Genomic DNA, 13,457 nt, shown 5'->3' with positions numbered 1-13,457 from the left:
ACAAAAATATGTTCAGAAATTTGAAGATGGTATTAAAGTTCAAATGGTGATATTTTATATTTGATATTTGGAGTGATCATGAAAATATCAAGTGTTAAATCCCAATTATTTGGTTTTACAAAAGTACCATGTTTGAACCCTATTAAAATATGGTGATAATCAAAAAATAACACAATGTTTTCCAAGCATGACATAGTTTCAATACATACAACATAAGAAACATCCATTTCATCCACTTTAGTAGTATCTAACGACGTCATTCAAACAACACAACACTACAACACACTACACTACATTTTTCTCAGTGGTTGCCGAACATTGTTCAGTCAAACTTGATGTTGCCGAAATTGGAAGTCGGTGAACTCCGACACCTGAAATCACCGACAGAAACATAGTTTATTTTTGCGTAATATTTCAGGATCCATCATCGCCCTGATATTTGATGAACAGTCGTGGACCTCAATCGCAGAGATTAGCACCATTGCTGTCACCGTTAGGAAATGGGATTAGAGCTGCAGTGAGGTAGAATGCGGAATTGAACGAGGCATGAGACAACAATGCAAGCAGTCGTGAAGATCACGATCACACAACCAGTCGACAGCAAGAGTGCGACCACGCAATTCTATCTGCAATTTGGCCTTGAAATTTCAGAAACAACGTGGATGTGAAAACACGGCTATTCTGAGCAGCCAGACTGCAAGCTAGATTTCATAGAAAGCAGGGCTCTACGATTATTCAGTCCAGCTGCAGCACCCGCTGCAAGCGAACTCCCCAACACTCCCACACAACACATGCAGCTACGGAACAGCTGCTCATCCTCAGCCGGATGATCTTCGCTCGAGTGGCGGTGGATCCTTGCGGGCCGACCCTCGGAAACCCATCCGTCTTGTTATTCGGTAACGGGAGTTCTGCACGGCAACCGACCGAACACAAAAATTAGTAAGCGAGCAACGAATAGTCTAGAAACGAAACGGGGAGTGTAGGATTGGAAGAGTCTCGACGGAAGCACACAGAAGGGGAGGAGTGTCTGTACTAGTTTTTAGGCGGGCAGGGATATTGCGCTTCGAGACGGATGCCGCATTTCTGGGGAAGTGAAAGAGCGAGGTACAGTATGACCCCAAGCTTTCTGGCTTCCGCGCTTGTGGCCAGTCTGCACAAGCAGTTCGCTGCGATCACCTGCGGTTTAACCTGAAAAAGCGCAGTGAGGACTTTGCAGCATTCCTTGCTGGGTGGGACTCCGGGCTTCTGGGTGGCCTCCAAGCAAGGCTTCAGCTTGCTCATGTCGCACCTAAATGGACCTATGTCCGCGGCGACGGCCATCGCGGATGCCACGATGAGAACCAAGCACATCACAGAGGCGACGCCGCGCTTCATGGTTACCGGCCACAAGTTGGAACAGAAACTGCTGCTGCTGCAATGGGAAAGAGCAGGAGGATGCTAGAGAAAGCTGCAGCTGAAAGGGCACACATGAGGTGAGAAATATCGAAACCCAGCTTGGGGTTTTGTAGCATGGAATCTCGCAGAGGGTGGTACCAGATCATGCCTGCAGTTCAGCCACCAGCTTTGAATCCTCACGTATATTCCGCTTTTTGTCGATGTAGTTGACGATAACTGTGGATACAGGCACGAGATTGTACGAGATAAGGATAGTCAAAGTGCGATTTAGTGTAGTCGATGACAGTGAGAAGCTCACCTGGAGGAGGAGCAATCCTGAGCTTCAAATGGATCGAGAATGCCTCTGCAATTCCAGGGCTTCGATGTTGCATGCCCATCTCTTGCCATTCATTAACTTCGTGTCTATCTATTCCTGTAGTTTGATCACTGTTTCCCCTCCTCACGTCTAGTTTTATTTTTTATTATTTATTTATTTATTGTTTATTGTTATTATTTTTTTGGGCTTCCACGATCACCGCCACTTGGCGACTTCGTTCCTGACACGTTGGATTGATCATCCCTTGACTTTAGGGATCAGCAACTTCCTGGAAAGTTACCTTGTGTATCGACTCTGTAATTTGGCGTTGAAGATGTTAGTACTGAAAAGGAAAACAACAACAAGGAAAGAAGGAAGGAAGATTTTGTTACTTTTTTACATACATACTTGTGGAACCCGTGCAGTTGGCCACAAAAAATATGTTGTTTAGAATTGAGACTACTTGTTCAAACTAAGTATCTTTCAAGTAGGAGCAAAGTAAGGCATTATCCCTTTGTGTCTTTTCACGATTCTGTGTTCTTAACTTAATATTGCAACGTGAACTATGACATTAAGAACTCAATTACAGAAAGTGGATTAGGTAGTTACTTAAGTCCATGCAAAATCAACATTACTCATGAATTAATAGCATTGTATTGTCAAATATTGATTGTTTTTTAAGCACGATTCTTAAGAAATGAGGCGCCTCTTCAAAGCAAAATGTAATTGCATACCTCCAAATTCAAAAGAATGATCAAGTGGCAGCTTAATAATTTGATTTTAGATCATAAAAACATCATAAAATCTAGCTTGATTTGGCAGTCTTAGTCTCTCCACTAGACACATGAATGATGACCTTTCGCAACATCAAATTTAGATTGCTTGCACCATTCTTTCTCCGGTTATCCAAGGCTAGTTGCATCTGCGTTTTCTTTGGTTCCTTGGATCCCCTGGAACAAACACGACAGGTAAAAATAAGGCTTAGATGAACCATTGTTTTTTAATGAAGTGCAGCAAAATAAAATAAGAAACCTTATAAGAAAATTCTCAAGTATAAGTTCTAAACACAAGAACAAAAAAACTCTTTATTTTTGTATTAAAAAAAACATTTATCCACCTTTAATAATCTTCATACTTTCAAGGCTTCCACCTAAGGAGACTATAAGTTTTTTTTAAATAAAAACCTTATTAATATTTAAACTAAATTCATTATCTAAAATTTGATCTTATTTAGATGAATTAGTTATGGATCTATGCAAAATGACCAATTTTAGTCATGTCATAATTTTTTAGTCAATTTATTGATGATTATTACTAATTAATAAATATCTTATATATTTTTAAATTAAAATTTGTGTAATAAAACATTATTATCATGATAGAGGATTAGAATCTCATATACACATGTATATATATATATATATATATATATATATATATGTATGAAAAAAAAAAAAAACTATAACTAAGAGGTTTGAAAGTTTCTTTTTATTAAAATTAAACAAATTTATTTTCAGATTGACTATCATTTTGTAAGAAAAAAAGTATAACATCCAAAGTATTAACTAAATTTATGGTACCATCGAATTCAAGAGTTTTAAACAAGTTATAGACATGAAAATTTATGAATGTTATATTCATAAAAAATTTAGAAGAATTATAATATTATTTAGTTTTTTAATAATTATAATCTACTTACAAATAGTCTTTAAGTTCTTACATAAGATATAATTTGATTATAATTACTTTAAGAGAAAAAAAGAATAATATCAGTTTATTATTAGCCTAAAAATCTTAACTATTGACTATTGGTATATGGTGTATGTATATTATTCAATGATTTATATAGATGATATATTTTTTATTTAATTTAAACTTGATTTAGGTTTTAGGTAAGATAAGTGCCATGACAAATGCATAAAGCCAAGCTGGCTTCAGCATTGATTACATTTAGAGTAGGGCATTAGTTGAGACGGCCTCAAAATCATGTGCTATTGCTATGGATTTGGAGGTTTTTCATTGTTAGAGTATAGTTGTATATACCATATTTTTTTTGATGTCAACAAGTAAGCTCAACTCACATTAGTGTCATATACTTCAATCTTAAAGCAATCAATTGCATTTCATACATCATACAAGGGGTGGTAGTAGTATATATGAGAGAATGCTTAGAAGTTGTATATACAATGGTTTTATTGGATATGATTTTGAGGACTATGTAGTATTGGAAGTTGGAGTTTATTGCTACAATTATGAATTAATTGGGATCAAGGGAGTATTTGATGTTGCTCAATAGATTTAAGATCTTTTGGTTGGTAGACATTAACATGTATAGTTGGAATGTCCAAAGATGTTGGTTATCCTAATCCATGTGTTAAAGCATATGAATTGTAGCAATAACATGTATTTGGAAGCAAGTCTAATGCTTAGCAAAGTAAGAAGAATTGGATTTGGTGTTGGATGATGAAATTAATGTTAATTTTTGATAGAATTGCATTTTTGTGCTTTTGCAATAGATTTGTTTGATTTTCATATTGAAGAATCACATTGACAATATTTTGCTTATAGAATGTGTTAATATTATGTTCTCTAGATATAAAAAAATGTATGTTAAAGCTCACCTTCTTGCATAACCACTTGATTTTTTTTAGTGTCTTATAGGCAAAAAGAGATATTATATTTTTACATATAGAGCACTACAAATTTATACTTTGAGGCTTATTTTAATGTGTAAATTTTTAAAATCAAAAGATAAAAGGTAAAAAAAATATAAATAAATAAATAAAAAATAACATCATTCAATAATACAAAATTACATTAAGTCTTATTGAAACATCTATTATTCTTATTGATGATATGATATACAATTGGAGTTTCTTGAGGTTCTTCACGTGTGTTTGATAAGAAAGTTAAATGGCTTTATTTTTGATGAGGCTTACAAATTAGTCAATAAATAGGTTATGAAATAAAGTTTAATTATAAAATAAAATAAAATAATATATATATATATATATATATATATATATATATATGAGATATTAAATCAACATATCTTACTTTGATAATTTAATTTGTATAACTACTTCTCTTATTTATGGATTTGAAGTCTCTCTTGTATTACTTTGTGATGCCTTCAATTTTAAAGCCTTTTTAAGTACTTAATTCTAATACATACACCTTGAAAGATACATCTTCATTCAATACCATCTATCCCTCTTACTCTCTTGTATATACTATACGATATGATAAAAATAGATAAATGTGATAATATCTTATGAAAAGCTTCTTAGAAGCTTTATAGATATAAATGTGACTTAACACATGGTTGTAGATGGTTGGTAGGTTAAAAACTTGGCCAACAAATTAGCCATGTAATACAAATGTTAAAAACTTGTCTTACAAATTAGACATGTAACTTGTAAATTTTGTGTAGATTTTATACTCTAACAAATAAACAAGAGATACCTACTAATAGAAGAAATTGGCACAATAGGCCTTGTGTTAAGAGTGAAGTGCCTAAACAAGGAAGAAATCATATACTACAAATCTCTTAAATTTATTGCTTTGGTCTATGAAGCTGTAGATTGTTAGTCTTTTCTTTGTGGAGGTTGTAATCTTGTGCTTCAAAACTTTTCACCTAAAAGCACTAGCACTTTCTAAGTACAATTCTCTCACCAAGTAATATTATTCCAACCTATCGGTATTGACTATTTTTCTTTAGCACTATACTTTTTGCAGTCTTTTTGCAATGCCTTGTGTATGTTGGGTTTCTTGATATGGTGTTCATGTTGCTGATGGAGAAATATGCATTGCACAACATAGTGACTAAACAATTGATGCAAGGAAAGAAATTTCAAGAGATTCATATTTTTGAATTCTTCCAACACCTTTATTATTAAAGCTATAACCTATTGCACTCAGGTCATAATAGCTAAATAATTGGACAATAATTTAAAGTGCTTTGTAAGATAGAGTTGTTAGATTGATAGGATGTTGAAGATATTTGGACTTGGTCATGACATAGAGGATAAACTCGAAACAAATCATATAGTAGAGAGAATAGAGACCTAGTCCTCTGCAGTTGTACACAGCCCTACTCATCCAATATCTTCGAACATATGTAGTACTATTGCAAGGTGGTCTGCAAAAACCTCTTCGATTTCTATATTGTGTAGAAAGGAGTAAGTTTTGAATGGATTCCAAAGTAGTCGTAGCATTGCAGCTTGTTAAGAAACCTGTTGGTGTGTTGTCTCTCTATGTGGACGTGCTTTTCAAGGCAATAGCTTCATCTTGATACTTTAGAGTTTTATGGCACCTATTAAACTATTGACAGTCTCTGGGTCAATATATTGTCATACTTGCTGCTCTTTAGGTCTTCCAAAAAGTATTAATTTCTGAGGCCTTATTCTGAGGATGTAGAATTGTATCTAAAACACATCTTGCATCTTGTGAGTGCAACACTTTTAAACATTCTATAAACGATTCTTATTTATCAATAAAAGAATTGGGTGTAATTTTAGAGGGAGTGAGAAAGAGCCTAGTTTTTTATGACTTTGTTATTCGTTCAATAGCTTAAGTACCTTGAAAGTAATGTAGTAGGTTAGTGTTGGCTAGAGATTTAAGGTTGTATCAATAATCATATATCTAAAGTCGAGAGATTGTTTTAGTTGAATACCAACTCATAATAGTACTTCCTTCACGACTTTAGCTATTAGAACAGAGTAGTGGATTTGAAGTTGTGACTACTCAGAAGCCTTGCACGAAAGGACTTTAGATGTGGAGTATGTCTATTAAGCGTACAGTTGCGGATGGAAATGAAAACAATCTTATATTGTTGGATAGTGAAGACATTAGTTCCTACGATCAATCAGTAAGTCTCTAAATAATTTTTGGCATCTTTACATAATTACATACGACTAGGGATGTCAAAGTAAGAAGTTTAATCTTTTTGAAAAATCTTATCTTTGTGAAGTTGTCATCTGTGTATGGCATCAAGGAATATGACAAGACACTATTTGTCAGCCTTGGTGCTTTGAACATTCTACAGTTGTTTGGACAGCTATACCATCGTATATCAGAAAGTCCTTGTGTGATAAAATGTGTGTGATTGACACAAAACTTGCTCAAGTTTGTATGTGCTCTATCGTTTGTATTGTACATTGTCGATATAGCACAAAGATCTTCTCCTTGGCTACTTTCTTGTCAAGTATGTTTGTGTACAATCAGGTGCTTCATGCATGAGCTCTTTTGTTTATCAATTTCTAAACTTCCTTCAACATACACACTGTTCATTTTTGTTCGGCACTTTGTTATATTTTTCTCTTCTTTTGTTATATGACTTAAACCCTGCTACTCAATTACCAATCCAATAGTAATTTACGGTTATAGATGTTGTAATTGGGTTTTGATGGTGGATATGAGATATGCTTCACCATGTTTCCTAAGTTGGAAAATATCTCATTATATTTTATTTTATGCTTTTGAAATTATATCATTTGTTGATGTGCATTGTATATAGCATGGCTTGTGGGTTTGATTGATTGTGGGTGTTTATTGCTCCATGTGTTTTTTTTTCATGCTTGATTAGATGAGTTGACTTGTGATTAGCAGAAGGTTGATGTGAAGTTTATCTATAATTGGGTGTCTCTTTATAGCTAATTGTTGTATAATGTTATTGGACATGCAGATGTGCTGTATGTTCAAGTGTGTTTCATATGTGAATTAGAAAGAACTTCACATTATTGAGTGCAAAAATTTCCACATGCTTAAAATCATTTGCTAAAGATAATTCTGAATTATAAAAACTTAATGTTGAAAGAAAAAAATCCATAAAAGCCAAATTCAATGTTTTCCCATCAGATTTTGCTTATATTAAATATTACATAATAAAATAAAATAACAGTTTTAACATGGTGATTATTTCTGGTATATGGTTTTGTCATTATTTTTTGTATTAGCATTGTAATTTGGATTTGAAATTATATTCTTCGTTATTTTATATTTGATGTATATTAATAATGAAGTTAAATCATTAAAATGATTTCAAATTACCATAAATAGCTTCATTTAGTTTTTACATACATTTAAAAGCATCATGCTTGAGATAATAGTTTAATGATATTATTCAATATAGAAGGATAAAACTTTCACAATTACCACTATTGTGGATCATTTCTATAGGGCCCACAATAGTACCAAAAATAAACCCAATCTATACTAAAACCTAATATCCAAAATTATTACAATATTTTCAATACTACCACTTGATATTAATTACTTAATGTTCTTTATGTTTTATTCAATTATTCAATTTCAAATCAACTTAATTTACTGACTTTGAAAGACAAAAAAAAAAAAAAAAAAAAAAAAAAAAGTTAGTTTAAAATAGTCATTGAGTGTTCAAAATATTTCTTATTTGAAATTCATAATGATGTTCTATACTATCAAGTATGCTGTATTTTAATTTTCATGATTTTATTATAATTACTCACTTTGGATGAGATGGTATAACAAATACAAAAATTATATATATATATATATATATATATGTATGTATACATATATTTTAAAATATATATACATTTAATAATATTTGTTAGAAAAAACTTTGTTCTTGGATTATAAACATATAATCTTGTATTTTGCATAATTTTTTTTTATTAAGAAAAAAAAAGTGATATTATCATTTAAGTGAGAATTTAAGCAAGAAGTATTATAATTCAAATATTGATTCTTCTTGCAACAAATAAATGAAGTTCACAACATTTTTTAGTTATTACTATTTTATCATTCTTATCTCTTATCTATTAATATATTATAAATTTTAAAATAATGTAGATAGAATAAAAAAATGGTTTTGCAAGTATTATTAAAATTATATAAGATTTGAGTTTATAAAGTTTTATTATTTAGTATTCTTGTATTAATTGATAGTAATCTATTATAAATTTAAAATTATGTATATCTTAGCTTAGATCTATTTAATGAAATTATTTCAATTATATATCAATAAAATTTAAATTTTAAATAAATAAAAACCATAGCATTTGAAAATATCATTATTAGTGACTATTCCTAATCATATAAATATATAAGTTGCATTAAATTACAAAACAATTTTTTAAAACTATTTGATTTACATACCAATCCTATTTAAGAATTTATTTTATTTTATTTTTAATAAAATAAAACTTTAATATTTCTATAAATATAGGATATTCTTAAAAATATTGTTTAAATAAATTATTCTTTTATATGTCTAACAAAATACTTTTTATGATTTGTACTTTAATTTATACTTCCAACATTATAAAGTTTTTTTACAAAAACCAAAATTTCAGTGTTTCTAACATTAATTTTCTTAATTTCTTAAAAAGAAAAATCATATATATATATTTATATATATATGTATATTTAATGTGATTTTCAGTGTGTATTTTTATTTTTAATGCATTACTGATTTATTTTTTCTATGTTTTTTTTTAAAAATTAAGTACTTCTCTTAACTACTACACATGTCAACTATTGTTGTTAGCATAAATTTCACAAAAACATTACATGAGCATGCAACAAGCTTAACTGATTAACAACTCTATCATAAGAATTCTTCTTCAAAGTTCAACATTTCCATTAGGAGAATTTAGATATGGCCTTTTTAGGTGACATTTCACCCATGATGAGATCTTAAACTATTCAATGCTATTTCAAAATATCAATACTTCAACAAAACACCTACCTTGTGAGGTGAGTGATTTTGAAATCCAAATATCAAAACAAGGGCGGGTGAAATATCAAAAACTACCTTGCATGCCTTAACTCCATTCCCACTTTGACTCCATACCACACCACTCTTTGACTTTTCCAAATCACAAAAATATGTTCAGAAATTTGAAGATGGTATTAAAGTTCAAATGGTGATATTTTATATTTGATATTTGGAGTGATCATGAAAATATCAAGTGTTAAATCCCAATTATTTGGTTTTACAAAAGTACCATGTTTGAACCCTATTAAAATATGGTGATAATCAAAAAATAACACAATGTTTTCCAAGCATGACATAGTTTCAATACATACAACATAAGAAACATCCATTTCATCCACTTTAGTAGTATCTAACGACGTCATTCAAACAACACAACACTACAACACACTACACTACATTTTTCTCAGTGGTTGCCGAACATTGTTCAGTCAAACTTGATGTTGCCGAAATTGGAAGTCGGTGAACTCCGACACCTGAAATCACCGACAGAAACATAGTTTATTTTTGCGTAATATTTCAGGATCCATCATCGCCCTGATATTTGATGAACAGTCGTGGACCTCAATCGCAGAGATTAGCACCATTGCTGTCACCGTTAGGAAATGGGATTAGAGCTGCAGTGAGGTAGAATGCGGAATTGAACGAGGCATGAGACAACAATGCAAGCAGTCGTGAAGATCACGATCACACAACCAGTCGACAGCAAGAGTGCGACCACGCAATTCTATCTGCAATTTGGCCTTGAAATTTCAGAAACAACGTGGATGTGAAAACACGGCTATTCTGAGCAGCCAGACTGCAAGCTAGATTTCATAGAAAGCAGGGCTCTACGATTATTCAGTCCAGCTGCAGCACCCGCTGCAAGCGAACTCCCCAACACTCCCACACAACACATGCAGCTACGGAACAGCTGCTCATCCTCAGCCGGATGATCTTCGCTCGAGTGGCGGTGGATCCTTGCGGGCCGACCCTCGGAAACCCATCCGTCTTGTTATTCGGTAACGGGAGTTCTGCACGGCAACCGACCGAACACAAAAATTAGTAAGCGAGCAACGAATAGTCTAGAAACGAAACGGGGAGTGTAGGATTGGAAGAGTCTCGACGGAAGCACACAGAAGGGGAGGAGTGTCTGTACTAGTTTTTAGGCGGGCAGGGATATTGCGCTTCGAGACGGATGCCGCATTTCTGGGGAAGTGAAAGAGCGAGGTACAGTATGACCCCAAGCTTTCTGGCTTCCGCGCTTGTGGCCAGTCTGCACAAGCAGTTCGCTGCGATCACCTGCGGTTTAACCTGAAAAAGCGCAGTGAGGACTTTGCAGCATTCCTTGCTGGGTGGGACTCCGGGCTTCTGGGTGGCCTCCAAGCAAGGCTTCAGCTTGCTCATGTCGCACCTAAATGGACCTATGTCCGCGGCGACGGCCATCGCGGATGCCACGATGAGAACCAAGCACATCACAGAGGCGACGCCGCGCTTCATGGTTACCGGCCACAAGTTGGAACAGAAACTGCTGCTGCTGCAATGGGAAAGAGCAGGAGGATGCTAGAGAAAGCTGCAGCTGAAAGGGCACACATGAGGTGAGAAATATCGAAACCCAGCTTGGGGTTTTGTAGCATGGAATCTCGCAGAGGGTGGTACCAGATCATGCCTGCAGTTCAGCCACCAGCTTTGAATCCTCACGTATATTCCGCTTTTTGTCGATGTAGTTGACGATAACTGTGGATACAGGCACGAGATTGTACGAGATAAGGATAGTCAAAGTGCGATTTAGTGTAGTCGATGACAGTGAGAAGCTCACCTGGAGGAGGAGCAATCCTGAGCTTCAAATGGATCGAGAATGCCTCTGCAATTCCAGGGCTTCGATGTTGCATGCCCATCTCTTGCCATTCATTAACTTCGTGTCTATCTATTCCTGTAGTTTGATCACTGTTTCCCCTCCTCACGTCTAGTTTTATTTTTTATTATTTATTTATTTATTGTTTATTGTTATTATTTTTTTGGGCTTCCACGATCACCGCCACTTGGCGACTTCGTTCCTGACACGTTGGATTGATCATCCCTTGACTTTAGGGATCAGCAACTTCCTGGAAAGTTACCTTGTGTATCGACTCTGTAATTTGGCGTTGAAGATGTTAGTACTGAAAAGGAAAACAACAACAAGGAAAGAAGGAAGGAAGATTTTGTTACTTTTTTACATACATACTTGTGGAACCCGTGCAGTTGGCCACAAAAAATATGTTGTTTAGAATTGAGACTACTTGTTCAAACTAAGTATCTTTCAAGTAGGAGCAAAGTAAGGCATTATCCCTTTGTGTCTTTTCACGATTCTGTGTTCTTAACTTAATATTGCAACGTGAACTATGACATTAAGAACTCAATTACAGAAAGTGGATTAGGTAGTTACTTAAGTCCATGCAAAATCAACATTACTCATGAATTAATAGCATTGTATTGTCAAATATTGATTGTTTTTTAAGCACGATTCTTAAGAAATGAGGCGCCTCTTCAAAGCAAAATGTAATTGCATACCTCCAAATTCAAAAGAATGATCAAGTGGCAGCTTAATAATTTGATTTTAGATCATAAAAACATCATAAAATCTAGCTTGATTTGGCAGTCTTAGTCTCTCCACTAGACACATGAATGATGACCTTTCGCAACATCAAATTTAGATTGCTTGCACCATTCTTTCTCCGGTTATCCAAGGCTAGTTGCATCTGCGTTTTCTTTGGTTCCTTGGATCCCCTGGAACAAACACGACAGGTAAAAATAAGGCTTAGATGAACCATTGTTTTTTAATGAAGTGCAGCAAAATAAAATAAGAAACCTTATAAGAAAATTCTCAAGTATAAGTTCTAAACACAAGAACAAAAAAACTCTTTATTTTTGTATTAAAAAAAACATTTATCCACCTTTAATAATCTTCATACTTTCAAGGCTTCCACCTAAGGAGACTATAAGTTTTTTTTAAATAAAAACCTTATTAATATTTAAACTAAATTCATTATCTAAAATTTGATCTTATTTAGATGAATTAGTTATGGATCTATGCAAAATGACCAATTTTAGTCATGTCATAATTTTTTAGTCAATTTATTGATGATTATTACTAATTAATAAATATCTTATATATTTTTAAATTAAAATTTGTGTAATAAAACATTATTATCATGATAGAGGATTAGAATCTCATATACACATGTATATATATATATATATATATATATATATATGTATGAAAAAAAAAAAAAACTATAACTAAGAGGTTTGAAAGTTTCTTTTTATTAAAATTAAACAAATTTATTTTCAGATTGACTATCATTTTGTAAGAAAAAAAGTATAACATCCAAAGTATTAACTAAATTTATGGTACCATCGAATTCAAGAGTTTTAAACAAGTTATAGACATGAAAATTTATGAATGTTATATTCATAAAAAATTTAGAAGAATTATAATATTATTTAGTTTTTTAATAATTATAATCTACTTACAAATAGTCTTTAAGTTCTTACATAAGATATAATTTGATTATAATTACTTTAAGAGAAAAAAAGAATAATATCAGTTTATTATTAGCCTAAAAATCTTAACTATTGACTATTGGTATATGGTGTATGTATATTATTCAATGATTTATATAGATGATATATTTTTTATTTAATTTAAACTTGATTTAGGTTTTAGGTAAGATAAGTGCCATGACAAATGCATAAAGCCAAGCTGGCTTCAGCATTGATTACATTTAGAGTAGGGCATTAGTTGAGACGGCCTCAAAATCATGTGCTATTGCTATGGATTTGGAGGTTTTTCATTGTTAGAGTATAGTTGTATATACCATATTTTTTTTGATGTCAACAAGTAAGCTCAACTCACATTAGTGTCATATACTTCAATCTTAAAGCAATCAATTGCATTTCATACATCATACAAGGGGTGGTAGTAGTATATATGAGAGAATGCTTAGAAGTTGTATATACAATGGTTTTATTGGATATGATTTTGAG

The 13,457-nt window shown here is 32.7% G+C and overlaps 2 protein-coding genes across 2 annotated transcripts; both read right to left on the bottom strand.

The window, feature by feature from the left end:
• Positions 1-620: 620 nt before the first annotated feature.
• LOC149986387 (uncharacterized) lies at positions 621-1,463 on the bottom strand. Its single transcript, XM_090246895.1, has 2 exons — positions 1,034-1,463; positions 621-908 (listed from the first exon to the last, which is right to left on the bottom strand). Coding segments are annotated over exons 1-2 (342 nt in total). The 5' UTR covers positions 1,375-1,463; the 3' UTR covers positions 621-907.
• Positions 1,464-10,177: 8,714 nt separating this feature from the next.
• On the bottom strand, positions 10,178-11,020 carry LOC149986386 (uncharacterized). The gene is made up of 2 exons (XM_090246894.1): positions 10,591-11,020; positions 10,178-10,465 (listed from the first exon to the last, which is right to left on the bottom strand). Coding segments are annotated over exons 1-2 (342 nt in total). The 5' UTR covers positions 10,932-11,020; the 3' UTR covers positions 10,178-10,464.
• Between the last annotated feature and the right edge of the window lie 2,437 nt (positions 11,021-13,457).

The sequence above is a fragment of the Physcomitrium patens genome, chromosome 24 (assembly GCF_059467195.1).
Source record: "Physcomitrium patens ecotype Gransden chromosome 24, ASM5946719v1, whole genome shotgun sequence".
NCBI lineage: Eukaryota > Viridiplantae > Streptophyta > Bryopsida > Funariales > Funariaceae > Physcomitrium > Physcomitrium patens.
The sequence above is the reverse complement of the archived record's forward strand: the minus strand, read 5'-3'. Positions and strand labels throughout refer to the sequence as shown.